Here is a 20,827-nt window from a genome sequence, read left to right as displayed (position 1 = left end):
AATTACAGAAATATTTAGATTGTACTGAAGCATGTTACAGTATCAAAACTGTCAGGCGTTGCTTTTTGTCTTGGGTCCGCCACATCCACTACGTTCTTCATTATACAGTCAAACCACTGATGTGAAGAGATCCTCCTTTTTTATTGTATAACTGGCCAAACTGAAGACCCACCTTCATCTTCATCGTTTTTTGATCAGTGGCCCCTGTTGGCTTGGCATTGGGATCGCTGAAGATCATTAACAGCGCTTGGCTGTACTTTTGAAGATTGTGTTTTCTAAATGAGCTCAGGAAGGAATTAACTTGTTGCCTCTGTCTGTCATGGAAACTGACCACATATTCAGTAGAACATTTTCCAGTCTTCCACTCCGCTCTGATCTTTACTTTGCTTTCTTTTTTATCATCAGCGCTGCCAACGACAGTAAAGCTATATCTTAGCAACCAAGTCATCGTGGCAGGCTATGAAGTCATGTTCTAGAGGGAAATTGTCACTCGTCATTACATTAGCAGTGATGTACTATAATACACTGGTGACCTTGCTGACAGATACTAACAGATGCCTTTGTTGCAGTAAGTCTGCCAAACAAGCGCTGGATCTTGCATAGGAGGGTGAAATGTAGTTGTCTTGGAATAAATGGTGGATATTTGTGGATGTGTGAAAATGTAACCTGGCCTGTTGGTTTATTTAAAGGAAGGGAAAAAATCGCAAATGCCTACTCAGACCACAAGCTCTGAGGTGCTCGACCCCTGTTGAGAAGCATAAAGCATCAACACTTTTCTGTGGTGCTGTTTAACTGACAGTGTGTAGACATTTGTTGTTAATGCAGGCCTGCTCAGTGAAACGTATTTCACTGTCACAATTTTGACATCTGTAATTTGTTAATCATGAAAGGGTGTGATTACTGTTCCATCTGTTAAATTGCTCACTGCCTTATTCTTTTTTTTTTTGGAGTGCTTTATCACCATCGTATCCCTGACATTTTCCTTATGTGCTGCCAGAACACTCACCAATCTCTCATGTCGACTAACAACTTCAAATGTTACTAATGCTTATGTCAGCAGTTACAATGCTTCCACCTGCTGTCCTGCAGTACCACACACTGCGTTTTGTGTATTAGTACCAACATATAATGTTTGCATGGAGGTGTTGCTCCCACCCATGCTGTTAACTGCTCAATGAGTTGTGTACATGCAAAACTGGCTTCCTTCAGACTGATAGAAATGCCATTGTAATGATCTGAGCTACTGCGGCAACGTTAAGGATGATGGTTGGAAAATTCAGGTTTCATTTATGAATTTCATATGGGTGAAGCTCTGTAATAGTCAGGGTTTGTTTGTTTGTTTGTTTTGTTGAATTTACCCATCCAGGATCTCCTTCTCACTCACCAATTGCCTGTAGTGGTTCTCATATAAATTGGGGGTTCCATGACTGCTCTGCACCCTGTCCTCTTTAGTGCAGTATGGCGCTAACAAGCATTGCTAAAAAGCTTAGCATTTGGCATAACACTGATCTTTGCGTTGTGCTAACATCCTGTAGCAACCGCACAAGTGCAGTACAGAGCGAAAGCTTTGTGCTGATTGGATTCCTGCATGAGTGGCTTTGAATAGTCTTCTGTGAACTGCGACACTGTTAACAATAAGAAGTGAAAATAATTGCTTTCTCCTTTTTATATGTTTGTCATAACGAAAAGATATACATAAGAATAAGATAAGAGAAAGAATAAACGATTTACTAAAACATGAGGAGACATGAACGCGCCAGCTCGCACAAACATTACACAACCATGCATGCTCTAACTTTTGTTCACTTCATGTTTCCCTATTGTCTTTGGTAGGGTCTCAAGCACGTGACATTACATTGCAGCAAAACACAATGTGCACTTGAGTCCTCTCTAAACACTTAATACAATTAGCTCTAAATGAACTGAGCGATAAAATCAGTTATGCTTAAAAACACATTGTGCAAGAGCCATAGTTTAACGCTTGGTTTTGGCAAAGCCAGTGTTTCAGGCAGTTGGTGCGCGTAAGAGCGCATTTTCACTTGTTGAAGTTTTGCTGTTTGCTTGGCATTCACTTCTTCCTTAATTATGATTACTTGGATGTAAAGCTGGCTCTGTTTGATAATGTTTTTGTCTTTTGTGTGCTCTAGGCTACCCCTCGCTGCGGATAGAGAAGAATGACTTAAGAAGTGTAACCCTGCTAGAGGCTAAGGCAAAGGTTAAAGACATCGCCATCTCTAGGGAAAGAGTCACGCTCAGAGACGTTTTGCATGAAGGTGAGGTTTGTTCGACGGGCTATGCTGCACATGCTCACATAATGCATATATGTAACTTGTCCCATATAGATATTGTCAATTAAAGCAATTAATCATAATTAACTACATGAACAATGTGATTTAATTGCTTTAATTGTTTGACAGTCACATTTATTTGCTCAATTTTAACCCTAAGGAAGATTTTTTAGTGTTTAAAAAAATAATAATTTTTCTATATTATGAGCAGACAAAATAACCTTTTGAATATGTTTAGTACTATCAGCAATTCAGCTTTAGTACTGTTTTAATTTTATATAATTAAATATATATAATTAAATATGTGTGTGTGCGGGTTTTTGGTTTTTTTTTTTTGTTTTGTTTTGGGGTTTTTTTTAAATCCTAGTCAGCCTTTACATTATCTCTAAATTTCATGATGAACTGATGGATAAAAGTACTCCAAAATTTGAAAAAGATTAAATAAAATAAGCACTCTTGATCAAGTAGATAATTCCTGGTATTCCCTGTTAAGTTATGACATTTGTGTACATATCGTCAAACATGTAAATTTCCTTTTTTTTTTCTTTTCTTTTCTTAGAATTGCCATTAGTCCCTAAAAGCAAGAAATTGTTCCTTCCTTTTATCATAAGTTTTTGCAGAAATGTCTTGGCACATTCAGTCCTGACAGAATTGCATCACACCATTCTTGTACGTCAATAGACGACTGAGCCAACATATATCTGAGGATAAGGGAAAAGGTTTGTCTTAAGCTCAGTGTTTATCGTGTTTGAACTGCGCTGCAGGAGGAATCCCTATTTCAGCACGTAGATGAGGTTCAGTTTGAAACCACACTGTTGGGCATTCACTGAGCACAACTGTAGTTCAGTTTACGCAGTTTCCATCAGTCATACCAGCCATAAAAACCTGTATGCTTGCACAATGTTTTTCAGCAGTCTGTCCAGCCTCCTACAGTCTCAACTTGAAAAGCATAAGTCATGCATTTGCGTCAGTGTCTTTATAGCAAATTTTGGCGAGCCCTTAAAGCTCAGGCTTGTTTTATTTCTTTTTTCTATAGGCTTGTTTAAATAATGTGTCTCCAGTGGTGCAGTCCAGGCTCTCATAAAGGTTTTTAATTGTTTCTTTGTTTGTTTCTTTTCTTTAAAAACAAACAAACACAAGCAAACACAAATACCTGCTTCTGCTTTTGCTTACAAAATGTAATCAAACTCTGAAAAAAAACATTTCATCGGATGTTTGGGGAGATTGCAAGGGCCTCCTTGGTGAGCACTTGGTAATCAGATATTTTTGTGATGGTTCATTATTGTGCAGGATTATTTATACTCTATGATAACTCCAGATGGAGAGCAACCTTTTTAATATTAAGCCCCAGGCGCAAATTACATAGCTCATTTATATTGGTGTTTTGCCAATGCTGTTTCACAGACTGGTGACTGTTTGCACTTCTCCCTACTAGTTCTGCTCCAGTACACTAGCTCATATATCCATGTTCCCCCTCTCTCTTATCATATCATATCTTGTGGAAGAAGCCCATTTTTGCCAAGTTTTTTTATGCACTAAATAAATTGCGTATAAAATAAAATAAATAAAATAAAATGCGTCATTTATTTATAAAGATGTTTGTAACCAGAAAGCACAAGAGACCATTAGAGCAGAGTGGTTGGTGTAGTGTAGTGGTTAACACCTCTGCCTTCTACGCTGTAGACTGGGGTTCAATCCCCACCTGGGTAAGCACACTACACTATACCAATAAGAGTCCTTGGGCAAGACTCCCAACACCGCCTTGGCCTACCTATGGGAAAATGATCAAATTGTAAGTCGCTCTGGTTAAGAGCGTCAGCCAAATGCCGTAAATGTAAATACAGAGTAATATTATGTGGTGATATAGGGGCTGATGTAGGTTTGTACATCAACATTCTGATGTAAAATATCCACCATGTGCGAACAAGCCTGCTGGTGAGTGAAAGGACCAACAGTTTGAGACAAAAAGATTCATAGAAAGAGAAGTTGACCATAGTCATGTAGGCATTAACCTCGGTGAAGCTGCAGTGAATGTTTGCCAATTTGCATGAACATATTGCATAATTTTAGTTTATTGTACAGTAAGAAAGTCTGATTCGCTCATTGTAGATTCACTTTTTAGGGCTTCCCAGTTTATTTTTTCCAGTAAGGGTGTTGAAAGAGTTTGTTATTGTTAAGTCCATTTTTGTTGCCCTTTGAATCTCCATAATCTGAGACTTTTTTTATTTTTTTATTTTTATTTTTTATTATTCAGAATTACATGGAAAACAATGCAAACTGGTTGAGTTATTGTTAAGAATGAGGAGTTCAAGTCTGGAACTGCTGGTGGCTCCATGGAGTTTAAAAGGTTGAAAAACTAATTATGTGATTAATCGCCAACATAATAGTTAATTACTCAAGTACTAATTGAATCAATAGTGACAGCCATAAACCTCATCATCCTTCAGAGGAACCAAGGGCAGACTGCTTTGTTTTTGTTTTTTATACCAACACATTACACCTCTGTCTTCTTAGCTCAGGGAAAGAGGGGCTAGAACAGGAGCAGGAAAAAGAACAGGGCAAGAATGGAGGCAGATTACTTTTACAGCGGTGTTAAATCTGTCTGGCAACAGTGATCTGCTTCATTTAGAGCATTGAGGTCAGCCCGAATGCCTCTGTTTGGACCTGCTGTCAGTTGGTTTCTCACCCAGCGCAAGATAAATTGGCCTTTATAATAGGCGTGTGTGTATTACGACCGAGCACTGGAGCATGTCTTTGAGGTTCACATGTGATTCTGTGTAGTGGCATTCCTGTCTGTTTCCTTCTGCTTGGCTCTACAAACTCCCTGTCTCTAAACTTAGTGACTTGTTTGTATTTGCAGGAACCTTTGGACGCATATTCCATGGTGTCCTGCTTGACGAGAAGGACCCAAGTAAAGAGAAACAAGTGTTTGTGAAAACTGTCAAAGGTACAGTTGCTGTTTACATTCCCCATTACTAGTGCTGCCCCTTTTATCTAGTGATGCACTGATCTGATGGGCTACGTTGGTACTAGCACCGATACTGACCACCACAAACAGATCAGGCATCAGCTGATGTGACCCATCTACTATCAGTAGTGTTTCTTAGACTTTGTTCAACCTGAGAGCAAAAGTCTTTCCAGTCCAGCTCAGTGCTCAAATCCAGTTTTGTTGTTTGGACATTTACATTATCTTTTTTTAATGTGATGTATATCTGACATCACCCACATGTGCAAAAGAACACTCACCCATTCGGCTTATCCAACAAACACAGCTGTCTTTACCTCTCCTGAGGATTAAGACTTCCTTTTGATTATTTTCATCAGAGACTCAGTGTGGGCAGTGATGATTTCTCTTGCTAGACTGCCCACATTTATCCTCTAAAAAGAAAGACGTGACGTATAGCCACAGTAACGGCTGTTTCCGTTAAGCTGCAGTAAGGTATGTGTTTCTGGGCGTGGAAAGTTGTAATGAAGATTGTGTTGGATTGTGCTAATCTAAGAAGATGAAATGAGTGTTTCTTTGCAAATGTGAAATATTCTACGTTTCTCTACATAGCGAGACGGTGCGTCGCAATAAAAGCCCCTCCTTACAAAACTGAAGCAGCATGTCACAATAAAAGCCCTCTGCTTTTCTAACTCTGTGCTTCATACCTGCCTCACTAGCAAATAACTATTTCAAATTTCCACATTAACAGTGTATGTAAGCTATTAATGTAGGCCAAACCATTAAAATTGCCGAATTTTGAGTGGTTCAGAGATAAGGTAGTAATTAAGATGTCTACAGTGATCAGTTAGTCTTCATAGCTCTAAAATAAATTAGAAGAGTATGGTATACATATGTTATTGAATATGAAATACTTGTCAAGTTGTTCTCGTTTAAAAATAATCCTTAAATACTTTATCATCAGGGTTTGGAATGAACTCTTCAGCGAGTGAGCGAGAGCGAGCGAGTGATTTTAACCCTGATTTTAACTCAGGGCTACAGTGATGAAAGAACAGTATTGATCTTCAAGAATAACACTCTGCTCATAAATAAATGTGGGGTTGGGATGCTCTTGCTTCCAGTAATAGCAAACTTTAACAGAACAGATAAGTAATGCAGACTAAAAACAGATTTCAGTTGGAATCTGGGATTTCAATAGGAATTGCAGGATTTTTCCCCTTTCTCTTTTCTGCTTCATATTTTCTCACTGGTTGCCTGGCAAAGGAATCTGCCATGCACTTGCATGATGTTGTTGCCCTCCTGCCCTGTTTTACCCTGTTCGGGTCTGGTGCCAGCTGCTGAACAATGTGCCCATGCCATTCTCAACTGCGCCAAGCCCTTCAACTTCCCCCCCAGTCATACCCATGGGGCAGGAAACAATGCGCATTACCCATAAGCACCAACCAGCCGCCAAAAGCTGCATTTTGAGATAAACTCAGGCCTCTGTGAACTTGACTGTAGCACATTCTCCCAGCCAGCACTGTGAGTATGGACAAAATGGGTTGAAGGAGGCTGAGAGACCAGGAGGGCAGTTACAGTGTGGACAAAAAAAATATTTCTGTGATATTTTCTGTTTACACCAACTTCTGTGTTTCTGTGATGTCTCTGAATGAAAGCTCATGAATCGCTATCGTCATGCGTCAGTTTTGCCTGTAGAATGACTTTTTTGCTGTTGCCTTGAAAACTCACCCAAAGGGCAGTTGAGTTAATGCATTCACAGAAATGATCACAGCAACATGTCTTTTCAAAACACCTTTTATTATGACTAACGATTTTGATAACCAGGTCTCTCGTCCCCGTGTTGGTTCTTGTATTTGCTTTGGCAGATCATGCCTCCGAGGTGCAGGTGACGATGATGCTGACGGAGAGCTGTAAGCTGCGAGGCCTTCATCACAGGTGAATCATCCTAATTGTCCTTTCGTTCATTAATTTGTTTTTTAGTTTGAATCATGAGGTCTTAATCACAGTAGTGTCATTCTTCATCCTCATCTGGCCATCCCACCAAATCCCTAACGCAGTCTCCACTCTTCTACCATTATTGCCTCTATATTGTATGGGTTCACTCCATGGAGATGGTGCTGTTCTATAAAATGCTGCCTGCCATACTAAATGATAGTTTAGACCACTGTACCCCATTTGAGATTTGTAGTCATCTGTCCATTCATGTATGTTAATTTGTTCATAAGCTGCCAGGCCATGTCGAGAGGTGAGTTGCATTCGTTCAGCATTTCATTCTTTCATTTCCTCCATGCCTTCGGAAGCCCTCAGGGACACCCACAGTTAGTGATCGCACAGTGCTTCTCAGCAATATTTCTCTTTTTCCTTCTCACAAGTACAACCAGTTAACTCAGCCAAGTACCATGAAGTTGTGCAGACTTTAGAGTTTTAATCAGGTCTAAAATTTAGGTCCCAACCAGGGTTTTGCATTGTCCTCAAGTCTGACCTGATCTAACCCACAGCAGAGTTTAAATATGAATGTAAGTGTATTCTTCAAGGAGAGCCTCATTGCCAACAGCATGAATTACTCCCAACGTGTGATTAAAAGTTGTTCAATGAAATAATGTGGTTGGTATAGCATAGTGGGTAGCGTCTCTGCCTTCCACGCTGAAAGGGTTCAATCCCTGCCTGGGCAAACACCCTACACTATACCAATAAGAGTCCTTGGGCAAGACTCCTAACACTACCTTCGCCTACCTGTGTATAAATGATCAAATCATCCAAGTTGCTCTGGATAAGAGCGTCAGCCAAATGCCGTTAATGTAAATGTAATGAAAATAGGCAGAGAAAAAGCTCTGAATCCACAGTCACTCTGTCCAGGTGACCTTTTCAACTCGAAATTCAAACTGTCCTCAATGTCGACTCTGTGTCCTGTCAAATGCTGATAGCTGCATATTCCATGTGCATTATGGAATTTTTTTTCTGGCTTGGTTGTCTAATGACAAAATATCGTGACAGCAGGACCACTCGCCTACAGTAGTATCCGTGTTGTCACTGCTGACTTTTACATTTCCCCTGAAGAAAGATTAATGATCTCTTCATACTCCCACAGCTTCAGTTTATCTTTTTTTTTTTCTCTCTCTTTTTTCCCCTCTTAGAAGCAGTTTCTCAATTTCCCATTTGACGCAGAGTGTGTTTCCTAGAAGTGTGGAGAGCTCTTTGTCTATGAACTGTTGTGACATTAGGAAGTCCTTCAGCAGAAGCTAAAGTTAGAATTGTCCAGCATGTTATTTAGCAAAATGAAAAGAAATGATAAACATTTTAATAAACAGCCCTGCTTTTATCAGTGTTTCCCTCAGGTTAGCACAAAGTACTTAGGAGCAGTGTTTATGAGGTAAGTGGGTGTCCCACGGAATAGACTGTTAGGCATTCTGCTATTTCTTGGCAGTGTTCGTTTGCTCTGCCTCTTTGGTTGATGCGGAGATGGGCACAGGTCTGCTTCCTGTCCCATCTGCTGGCAGGAACACTGTCAGGTCAGACTTTGCAGGTCTGCAATCAAACATTAGACCCTGCCCTGCACCTTTAGGCCCCCGTAAATATCACACTGTGACAAACATACAGGATGGACTCATGTTTGGAAGACAGAGTGTTCTTAGGGAAACGTATTTCTTCACGGCCAGCAGTTACAGGAAGTAAGATCATTCCACTGGAACATATTGATAGCGACCCTTACTGTCTCCAGTTGGTCATTCTTTAGTTCTCCTTCCCGTCTCCTTAATTAGGCTTGAGGTTTAGCTCTGTCATTATAACTTTTAAAGATTTGACCTGTTTGTGCTTTGGCTGTGTAATTCTTCAGATCTGAGGCGAGAGTGGAGCTAGATATTTCTCCTCTCTCTTAAAAATGAATGATTTCAGTAAAGTTTATCTGATGGTAAAGGTTTGTGGTTGCACAGTGGTTAGGAGCCGCATTTTTGCTATATCTTCTAATAATTTTTTGAGCTCCAGTTTTGAAACTCTTCAGTTTGACATTCCACTTTGGAAACTCTGCTTTTGATTTTATGCTCTTATCAATGTCAGTTGTTATTTTTACTCTCCTCAAAATATGTCCTGAACATCAATAACCTTGACCTTTTGGTTTTATAGGAAATTAAGCAGATGAGAAATAGTCTTCTGACTTTTTCACTAAACTGTATTTTCTCAGCACACCTGATTCTGCTTGTTTAATCAGTTTGCCTTAGTGTTTAAACATATTGTTCATGTGTGTTCCTGCTTTGTTTGAATGAATGTAGTACATTGAAAATTAGAGTACAGTGAAAACTCTAAATAGTATCTGTTATTCCAGTTCTGGACCAATAATTAAATGTGTAGCCTAGTTAGGTCTTGTTCTGCCCCCTGGTCCACATTCTGTTCTCCTGTACTATTTAAAAAAAGTTGTGCCAATGTTTATAACTAACTATGAAAAAGAGAGCAAGTTGTGCAACCATTGATGCTGGTTTGTTTTTGCAGCTGGTGAATGTTGATGCTGGTTGATGATTAGTGCTTTCTCTCCCTCTCTCTGTAAAAAAAAAAAAACAAATATATATATATATATATATATATATATATGTGTGTGTGTGTGTGTGTGTGTGTGTGTGTGTGTGTGTGTGTGTGTATGTATGTAATTTTCTATTTTTATTTGCATTTGGTAAATGTGCTTTACCTCACCTCTTTCAGGAACCTGTTGCCAATATGTCATGTTTGCACAGAGGATGGGGAGAAGCCCATGGTCCTTCTGCCATACATGAACTGGGGCAATCTCAAACTCTTCCTACGGCAGTGCAAGCTGGCTGAGGCCAACAACCCTCAGGTGAGCACATAAACATAATCTGTGAACTTCTTCAAGCATTGTACACCCTCTGTTATGGGCCCTGTAGTTCTATATAGTCTGGTGAGAACTGTCTAATGGAAACACAACACCATTGACCACTTCCATGCACATAAACAGCTATTTAATAGTTTTATAGGAACATGAACATGTTTTGGTTTGAAAATAACCATGGACTTCTTGAAAGTGGTGTTCTGTTACCTTGAAAGCCTGCCGACAGCGTTAAACTCTCCAACATAACACCTAGATTTCAAATTCTCTTTAATTGCCTTCTTTAGAACAATGAATTGACTGTGTAGAGCCGTGATTGATGTCAAGTAGCAGAACGCTTAGGATAAAAGGAAGAGGTGCTTTACTGAAGTGGGGAGTGCACAATCAGTCTTTTGTGCTGGTTAACCCCAGGGGTTCTCTGATCTAGTTGGCATCAAGCCCCTTTGCAGGAACAGGATGCTGTTGATTCAGTCAGCCAGCTCGCTATGAGCAAGTGTACATGTGTTACTTCAAGCTAACAGTTTTTACACTGCAAGCCTGTGCTTGCTAGCAGTTTAAAGAAAAAAAGAAAAGAAGACTTTTATGCAAGTTACTGTTGTCCCTTCTCTCTGGTTCCTGTGTAGGAATTTGTCTGAGCAGGTCTAAAATGTAAATCCTGAAGAGTCCTAAATCAGTAGTGAAGCATCAGGTTTTAAAAACATTGAATGTAATAGGAGCAGATGTTTTATTTCTCAACTTCTTGACAGCTTGAACATCTGGTTTGGAATGCATCTCCACCCGCACTCGAAGTAGAATTTATTAGTTTTCATAACTTTAGTAAATGCTATTTGGCACTCTCTGTATTACAGTGCCATCTGCACCGTTACGCCCTCATATTTGCTGGATATAAACAGCCCAAGCCTGTGTGCTGCTGATTAGGTAGCTTGTGACTGATAAGGCCATCATAGTGCACAATTGAACCCTTTTCGTGCCCCCATCCCCTCAAAGTAGACTTTAAAATAGTCCTGCGTCAAGATGCTACATGTTTGTGCGCACACTTGTCTTTCTCAGTCACTCTGGGTACCTTAAAAGGGTGGTGTAAGTTATGTGGGTTGTCCCTCTGTACATCAGTTGTGCGTTTTCAGTCGAGATGCAAGGCTGCGTGGCTAATACTGAGATGACAAGAGTTGTAAGTCTGCTCCTTCTCAGACAGCAAACTCTCGTGATGCACTGGCCATCAAAAGGAACACCTTGAACAATTTTGCAGCTTTTCATGTTCGTAAGAAAAATACTTGACATTCATCAGCTGTTTGCAAACATGATTGAGAAAATATATAGACCAGCAATTCAGTGAAACACTGATTTTATCATTTTAACAGTTGTAAAACGTTCATATTTGAGAGTACGTGTGACTGACTTTCTTACTCTGAGACATGAATATCTGAAGGTGAGCATGTTGCCCAGAACAGGCTAAGGATGTGACGAGGAAGAGGTAGCATGATGTACAGAGGCACGACTGATATAAGGTCCAAATTAATTTCCCAAATTCCCAAACATCATTCCCCAAAGAGGAAGCAACACCTGTACAAGACAGCGGGTTTCCATTAGCGTCCAGTGTTACCAGTTAGCTGTAGTTTTAGCTTATTAGCTCATCTGAGGCCGTCTCAGTTATGTTACTCATCCAATAACCTACTAGTTTCCTTTATTTTCTGGCTCAGATATCCGTTCATGAACTCCTACAGATACATGGATATCAAAATTAGGCTGAATGTACATCCTACTCACTTAGAGTTCATCAGACTGTCTTTTTTGGTATGATGAATAGATGTCGCCTAAATAAATATTTGACAGTGTTATATTGTCCCTTGCTTTCTGTGCTTTTTACTATTGTTAAAAGCACATATTGAAGCTCTTTTGGCACAAAAGTGATTTAAACAGTTGAACGGTTTCAGTGCTGATGAGTGCTGACATCACTAGGGGATAAATGTGTGGGCTCTGGAATCATTCCCAAAGTACCACTGTCACAAATATTTACACGTGATGTAAACATGATGTGAAGTTACTGCAAACTGATAATGAAAACATGCTCGTTTCTATTAAAAACAGTTTGAAAAGTGTACCCCCGAACTTTTGACAAACAAAGGTGCAATAAAGGCTTGGTGGTCCTCGGCCTTGTTACAGCACCCATCAGTGCAGCTTCTTTTTACACTTTTTCTCTTCCTCTCCTGGCTCATCTCTTTCCCACTGCAGGCTATCTCACAGCAGGATCTAGTTCACATGGCTATCCAGATTGCATGTGGAATGAGCTACCTGGCCCGGAGAGAGGTCATCCACAAAGACCTGGCTGCCAGGAACTGTGTGTAAGTGGGACATAACCTGAAACCCCATCTCTCTCTCTCTCTCACACACACACACACACACACACACACACACACTGTTGAGGTCTTAACATGCAGTGTTCAGTTTATTCATGATTTGGATGTGCGTAAATTAAATTGATTTTGATTTGTTTGATTTTTAATGAACTTACTGTCTGTGGTGTTGGTATGTCGATAATTAACATGACTGATCCTCAACTAGCAACTAGAACTTTTAACAAATAGTAAAAGAATTAGTGTTGCAAAAATCTGATCTTGTCCAGTGTGCATAGCTTTGTCACGTTTTCATGTTATTCGCATCATGTTTGACGTGCAGTACCCTTTACACAGGGTCCACACAGGTGTTTGAAATCCTTGAAAATGTTTGAATTTTAATGTTTTTTAATGTTGGAAAGCTGGTGCTGGAATTTGGGATAAAGTGCTTGAAAATGCTTCAAATTGAACCTGTATTTGTTTCATAACAATTGACTATCTGAATGAATAGTTTGGTTAATAAATGGAGAAATAAATAAGTCGCAGCCTAAAATGAAACCTGCTCCACCTGGCCTCACTTGCGCATGTGCTTGTGTGATAGTGATGGGAATTTTAACTGTTTTTGGTGAACCAAGATCATTTGACCTGGCTCAACCAGAAGTGCAGACTCTTTTGGCTCCCAAACGGCTCTTCATTATACCACCACGAAGCCACGTAACATTCTGCCTTGTATTAAGTTAAAGAAAGAAAGAAAGAGAAAGAAAGAAAGAAAGAAAGAAAGAAAGAAACTGCTCTTTGAAGGGAGCTGTCTGCCGTCGCTCATTTAAAACAGGGGTCGGCAACATGCAGCTCTTTTATTGTCCTGTTGCAGCTCCACAGCAGAATTAGATTTTTAGGTAATAAAATAATCCTCCTTTGCAGTTCTAACACAGTTTAATCAATAAATGGTCTTAAATGCTGGAGTTAATGTATAACTGCTAATCTAACATTTAATCCTGAAGATCAGCACAGACTGCTGGTCACCACAGCAACGTAGACAAGTCTCGCTTAGCTAGTAGCTAAAGAAAAGGCAGAGACTGATTTAAGACACACATCGATGATTTGGAGATAAATAGATTTATTTGCATTTATAATCACTCCAGTTGGTTTCCTGATATGTTTAATCTGCTGAAGTCAGCTTCTCGTTCAGATTTCCTGCGGTTTCATTCCAGCAGTTGCAGTCTGGTGCTTCAGGTTGAAGGTGCAACGGGAAAATTCAAACAATGATCTAGCGAATGAGAATCTGCATTCAGCCTCGTTAAAAGTCAAACGAGACATTTTACAAGAAACTGTTCAACTTTTTTTTTTTTTTTGAAAGTTTCCTGCTGAACTTGCAGCGCAGCTATAGCTGAGCTAAAGCTTAAAGCAAAGTAAGTCTACATTTTGCATGATGTTTTAGCTTATACTACTACATTAGTGCATACTGAGTCATATTTATTGCCAGTATGTTAAAGTATGTGGTTTGGTTTTTTGTTGAAAGGACAGAATGGCTCTTCTAGCTATATATTTGGGTTGTCGACCTCTAACTTGGCTAAAAGACCTGCCTCAATGAGCCTGTTCACGACCCATACACTCCTAGCTAGTGCATGACTGCGATCTCTGTTTTCAACTTGTAACTAGCCACGTATAGAGCTGATTGACTGCCTACCTCAAAGCTGAATGTTATTTTCAGTAAAGAATTTATTGGAAGTGAATTTATTTGTCGATTTTGATTTTTTTTTTTTTTTTTTTTTTTTTTTTTTTTGGGGTAATTGTTTTATCCTGACTCAGTAAGGTTAGATAGCAAGGAAACTACTTACAAACAGGTGACACATTTTGAAACATAAAATGTGTGTGTGCTCCTTTAATTTTTTTATCCTGTTGCTGTTACCAAACACAGTTTGTTTATGGCATAATACCATCTCTTCATGTGATAAAGTGAATGAATTATTTTGAGTGTGTTTGTGTAAAAATGTTATCTTACGACAGCTGTAAGGTGCTGGAAAAGCTTGAAAAGAGACATTGAAAGTGCTTGAATTTGGCCTTGGAAAAGGTGTATGAGCCCTGTTTACAGCTCATCTTATTTTTCATCTGACCTGTACAGCACCATCATTCATAATCATGCACATCTGCAGAACCATAGGCATCATTTATCATCAGCCATTACCAGTCCGGAGTCTGTTTGAACCTCCTCTGTACTAAAGATTTCTGACTTTTTGTGTTCTCTGTAGCATCGATGACAGCATGCAGGTGAAGATCACAGATAACGCACTGGCTCGAGATCTTTTCCCCATGGACTATCACTGCCTGGGGGATAATGAGAACAGGCCAGTGCGCTGGATGGCCCTGGAGAGCCTGCTCAACAATGACTTCTCCAGTGCCAGTGATGTGGTGAGAGCATAAATCCTCTCTGTGTCTATTGGTTGACTCCTGTTGCCTTTTTCCACCAGGACTGCACCATATGAATCTCATGTACTGTTCTGTTAGCTAAATAGAAAAGATTAACTGATTGCCATGTATTAAAGATGATTTTTGAGGTTTACAAAAAAGATTCAAGACACAATTTCAAGATCAAGATTCAAGATCGCATGCCTTGATTCATTGAATGCCTACCAAAATGGTCTGGCGCTATAGAGATCTTCATGATTTGGGTTTCTCATGATATTGTGAACAAAGTTCAACAGAAAGCAGAATTATGATTATAATCATTCAGCTTATTAAAGGCACTAGAGCTGGCAAACAGGAGGAGTGCTGGAGTGAGCTGTTGGTGTTCAAACCATGTAGTTGCATTTAAATGGCATAATTAATGAATAAATGATGTACATTGTCACAGTTTTTCACTACAATATCAGTCTCATAATGCAGTGTTACTTCTCAGTAGTGCATAATAAACAAGTGTGATTGGTTAAAAGCCTTATTTGCATTTAGCAGCTCTTTGCAATATCAGCATTACAGGAAAGAATAAGTTGCACAGCCCTGTGAGAGGCTGTGATAGACCTTTCCTTATTTGTGTCGGTATTTCAGGAGCTGTGCTGAACTTCTCTCACTAAGGAGAAATGTTCTGTCTTGATGTAGCTTCAAGAAATGTGGATCATCCCTGTTTACACAGATCTAGATTTACACAATGGCAGTGTTAACGTCATGGTAGCTGTTCTCTTGCGCAGTACCAGAGAGGCCCACTATGAGCAAACGTAATCAGGAGACAAAAGCTCCTGGACAGGTTGAGACGTGGCCCGGCTGCACAGACGTACTGCACAGACACTGCTTCTACATTTTTTCCAGATCCAGTACGAGTACATGCTTTTCAGCACTTGCAGAAGCAGTCGATTAGCATACTGGGTAGCCCTAAAATTAAGCAGTTGTTACCGTATATGAGGTGAAATGATTAAAATCTTGTTGATTTTAAATGAAGGGCATTTAAATCTGCTGTTATATTATTTAACATTACCTTAGATTGAGTAACGCTGCAGTGTAAAACAGCAGGTTGTTTGATTTTCTTCTCAAAGGATCATCTCTTGAAAAGGAAAGTTTTAAGTACTGTTCGTCTGATGGCTACAGTTTTCAGCACTTTTATGGTTATTAGGAGTTCTGTTTTCAATGGAACGTTTAAAAAAATGTTTGAACTGCAGTTGTGGAAGCTGGAATTATGTGCTTTATGGCTGTAACACACGTGCGTGCCATGCCAAAGGAAGAGGACCCTAGACAGTCAGGAAGCAGCAGTTACCGCCTGCCTCTCTGGTCAACCACACGCACATGGCCAGAAGCTGTCGTCCAGCTGACCTTTCCAGCCTCAGAGGTGTGAGAGAACAATAGCGACTGGCGTTGGCCAGGAGAGTCTCCGCTCATTAGGATACAATAGAGACTGGTGACAGAGCCAGCGGCCTGTAAGGAAGGCTTTAGTCTGCTGTTATACAATAGGAATCAGTCATGTGTGGGTAAGCCCAGTCTCTGGTAATCATTAGACATCTGGATTTACTGTAAGGCCTGTTAATGAAGGAAACAACCCACCTTGCACATTGTCTAGGGGGATCGGTGTCTATTGGCTTGCTCGCAGATAAGGATAGTGACTCCTGTCACTCCTCCCTCTTTGCCCACATCCTTCCTTGTACAGGCTGAGATTTATATAGAAGTAGTGCTATATTTACCTGATCCACTGGATCAGTACTGGCACTGATACTGACCTAATTTAAAAGAATTGGTATCGATTAGATGTGATGATCAATACTGCTTCTAAGTCAAGATTACTCTAAAATGGAAGAGTGTTATGCCAAAATGTGATAAACATCAAATTCTCACTTTGCGTTTTATTAAAGGAACAGAATTCCTTGCATGTAGCTATAAATTATGAATCGTTATAGGCTAACCTGTTTGTTGAGAGATGAAATGAGCGTTTCAATGGATTTTTTTATATGCACCATGTGTTTTTCTACAAAATACTGCTGAGTGTCAAAACAAAGCGCTTTGTAACAAAGCATGACACAGCATTTCAGAGTAAATCCCGTGTGTTGGAGTGCTTTTCTAATTCTGCCAGCTTACTCAGCAAATAATTATTACAAACTTGCATTTTGATCAATTTATTGTAGACTAAAATATTTGTGATTTGAGACAAAGTGGTTGTTAACATGTCTACAGTGATTTAGACTTTGCAGCTATGAAACAATTTAGAAGGCTGTTGTTGAATGACATACTTGTCCAGTGTGCCTCGTTGTAAAAATTCTTAATTAACAAAATCAAAGCACGTAACATGAGGTGTACAGATTTCAAACTACAGGGAAAAATTTGGATTGGTACTTGGTCTCATCTGATATTCAGGTTATTGTAATCAGGAGAGAAAGTCAGATCAGTGAATGAAATCCTCTCTTTGATTCAGACACTTGTGGCACCGCAAAACTGATGCTGTACAGTTTATAATAAGCAGCTTTTTATTTTGTCTGGGCGCAAGAGCAAATGTCAGAAATTTGCATAATTTACCAACTCCTTGTTTTTCACTGATTTGCAGCGATTTGTTTCTGCTGTTCGGGCAGGTTTAGTGTGGCTGTTATGGGATGAAGAATGTAGATGTGCACTTTGAACTGTGGACTAAAGGGCTAAAATAGAATCTGAAATTGGTTGATTGTGTGTCCCAGTGCTTTGTTGAATAAATCCAGATTTCCTTGAATTGTGTCTGTAGAATGCTTTGTTCTCAGAATGCGAACTGTTGTTGATTGCATACGGTGACCTGGAGAGGATCTGGCTACTTTACTGAATGTGTGTTTTTTTTTTTGTTTTTTTTTTAATGTCTATTTTAAAAGGAAATGTTGCAAATAAACACTGCTTGTTTTAAGTACAGTCTGCCAGTGTCATGATCCTCATCGGATGAGTCTGTGATTGTTGTGGAATTTTAATACAGTCGTGCAGATTTAGGTGTTTGATTCCATCTTATCTCAGCTGTATTGTGTATCTGATGACTTCCAAATGAAAGCTTGAAGTTTAATCTGTCAAAGGTTTTTCTGATAAGAATGTCACTTCTTCACCAGTCTGTAAATACTGACGGTTTGTTTGTCAATCACTGTCTGACTCAGTAGACTCGTCACTTGAGTAAAGGGTGTTCCTATCTCTGTGTCTCAGCCACTTGAGTTCTGTCTGCATAACCTCGATGTGTCCTGTCTTTACAGTGGGCGTTTGGGGTGACTCTCTGGGAACTGATGACGCTGGGACAAACCCCGTATGTCGATATTGACCCTTTTGAGATGGCAGCCTATCTGAAGGATGGCTACAGAATAGCCCAGCCCATCAACTGCCCGGATGAACTGTAAGTGTGTATAGTATATAAAGTATGTGTGTGTATGCATATCGCTGCTGTCAGAACAAAACCTTGTATCTCCATTTTTGTCCCTTTTCAGTTTTTGACACAATTAAAAATGCACATTGTCCTTTACATTGTGTGTAAATTTCATGATAAATGGACACTTACTTGGGGGAAATACATCTGTTTCCATTAAAAGTGAAGTATGTATTTTCCTTCTGCTGTAAAGTTTTCATTTTGGAGAGGTTTTGTTCCGACAGCAGCGAGGCCCTAATAGAAAGTAAACAAAACCGTTTGTTTAGGAATTGCAAAAACTGAAGGGCTGGCAGCCGTTTGCTCAGCACAGCACTAGAAGCTCTGATATATATCTTGGAGAAGCTAATCGACTACAGTACAGTGCCTCCCACCACGCCACAGCTAAATACACTTCCCAATAAAGAAACTGCCCAACAAGAAATCTTCCGTTGAACCAGAGTCAAAGGACCACCCGCTATCAACGCAGTTACAGACGGCCTCTTATCGGCATCCTGCAACTGGCAGGGAACTGAAGCCACGCCGTCTGAGCGCCAGGAATCACAAAGCTCAGAATGCTGCTGGCCCTGTCAGCGACCCAAACGTGGCATGATTTATTGTGTGATGTGCGGTCTCTGGAAGGCGGCTGACCAGAGGGCAGGAAAAGCTAATCAGTGTCGGATCACTGTTTAGCACTTTCCCTTACAAAAGAATAGGTGATGACTGTACTTTGTGTTATATCCGTCAATACACATGGGAATGTGTGAGCTGAGCTACAAGAATGAAAAGCTTTTTACCAGATGCAACAATTTTTTTTTTTTTTTTTTTTTTACACTGATCTATCACTAATCAATGAATCTAATCAATTTCTCTGTCTTCAGGTTTGCTGTCATGGCATGTTGCTGGGCCTTGGATCCAGAGGAGAGGCCGAAATTCCAGCAACTTGTCCAGTGTCTCACAGAGTTCCATGCAGCTTTGGGAGCCTACGTTTAAATGCCAGCCTCAGACTTCACTCTAGACCTGGCGATTGCTGATCAGCACTATCCCTAAAAGTGGGAATATGAGAGAGTGCCTTACTAAATGATTTTTAAATGAAATTAATTTTGTTGGACTGTTGTCACTGCAACTTTAAGACTTCTCACCTTCCTGCTTTTTGACATTTGGAGAATGGAAGAGTTACTTGCTTTGGTCACTGTTTTCTCCTGTCGCCTCTGCATGGAGTGGCAGACATCTTTGCATTCCCACTGTTGAAGAGCATCACGTATGTCCTCACCACAGCACACACATTTCTGAAGAATGCTGGCAATTACTTTCACAGGAAGCTACTGTTCTCTTTTTAGTGAACTGTTTTTCAGTTGAAGACTGAACTGCTGAATATTCTCCTAAAGCTTACACTACAGTTGATTTCTGTCTGATTTTTTTCAGACACTTTTTGCTTAGAAAATGGTTTGGTATGTTATTTTAAACCCTTCAGTGAGAGGAGTCATCTCCACTGTATTATGAAACAGAATTGAATGAAGTTTGGATGAAGCAGCCTGTTTGAGTAATTTTGGGTGAAACCTCTGATCATCCATATCGGTCCTCTGTTGGTACTCCTAAAAGACGTCTGCCAAAATCCTATTAGCCAGTCAGCTAACCTGGGCTGCATTGTAGCTCTGTCCTTGGTGATCATAGACCATCAGTCTACTTCACCAAATAATGACTTTTCTTCGGGGTAGTGGATACGCAGAACTCCTACTGCTTTCTTAACCAGTGTCAAACTGGCTTGTGGTACATCTACAGCAAAGAAGATCTATTTTATTCAATGGAATGATTTTTTTTTTTTTCTTCAAGGATTTGAATTGTGATAAACAAATAAATTAAAAATTTCCAGTAATAGGAAAAATTCCTTACAGGGTTGTTACTTATTCCTAAATGTTTTGATGTTTGTTCTGTGTCAGAACAAAGTCATCCTTGTATTTTTGAGAATATTTGTATAAATGCATCAAGAAACACAAGCCACTGTGAATAATTGAAGTGTACGGCCTACGTAGACACAGTTTTTAAGCCGTTATTTTTTTTTTTCCTAGCATTTATAGGCTTTTCTCCATGTGTTCTCATGATCACTGCATGTTGATTTTGAAAAGATATTGTGTAAACCGTTTCTTGAATTAATAACGTACCAATTAAAAGAGAACCCGAAAGTAATATGGGTCCTCAGTGTTGAATTGCTGTTTGTTGTTGTTGTTGTTGTTGTTGTTGTTGTTGTTGTTGTTGTTGTTGTTGTTGTTGTTGTTTTATTTTAAAATCTGAATTATGCATGCCATATTTAGTACTGTGAAACGTCAGAGACCACGTGTAGTTTAATTTCCAGTCAAAACGGCCAATAAGTTTAAATCTTTGAGGAGATATGTCTAAAGATATGATGGATAATGCAGTTGTATAAGAAAGGAAAAGTGAAGTTTCCCAAACAAATTCTGAAAATGTGTTAGAAAAAGGGACGTCTGACAGAACAAGAGTTGGTAGACCACCGAAACTGAAAGCAAGTAGCCTGAAAAGAACAGAAGCTGTATAAGAGGCATGTGTGGTTCGTTTTTATATTTAGTTGTTGAGGTTTCTGTGAAATTTTCTGTTAAATAC

At 39.6% G+C, this 20,827-nt stretch overlaps 1 protein-coding gene across 3 annotated transcripts in view; it reads left to right on the top strand.

The window, feature by feature from the left end:
- Positions 1–20,419, top strand: part of ryk (receptor like tyrosine kinase) — a 59,315-nt gene extending 38,896 nt beyond the window's left edge. For all 3 annotated transcript variants that reach the window (XM_017698002.2, XM_017698003.2, XM_017698001.2), the window contains 8 exons: positions 2,148–2,273; positions 5,149–5,235; positions 7,098–7,167; positions 9,922–10,054; positions 12,293–12,402; positions 14,643–14,802; positions 18,066–18,202; positions 19,090–20,419. In XM_017698002.2, coding sequence (XP_017553491.1) covers positions 2,148–2,273; positions 5,149–5,235; positions 7,098–7,167; positions 9,922–10,054; positions 12,293–12,402; positions 14,643–14,802; positions 18,066–18,202; positions 19,090–19,201 — 935 coding nt within the window. In that variant the 3' untranslated portion in view covers positions 19,202–20,419. The remainder of the gene's footprint in view (positions 1–2,147; positions 2,274–5,148; positions 5,236–7,097; positions 7,168–9,921; positions 10,055–12,292; positions 12,403–14,642; positions 14,803–18,065; positions 18,203–19,089) is intronic.
- Positions 20,420–20,827: the final 408 nt, after the last annotated feature.

This window comes from Pygocentrus nattereri, chromosome 26 (genome assembly GCF_015220715.1).
Source record: "Pygocentrus nattereri isolate fPygNat1 chromosome 26, fPygNat1.pri, whole genome shotgun sequence".
Taxonomy (NCBI): domain Eukaryota; kingdom Metazoa; phylum Chordata; class Actinopteri; order Characiformes; family Serrasalmidae; genus Pygocentrus; species Pygocentrus nattereri.
Note: the sequence above shows the minus strand (reverse complement) of the source record. Positions and strands in the feature narration are given on the sequence as shown.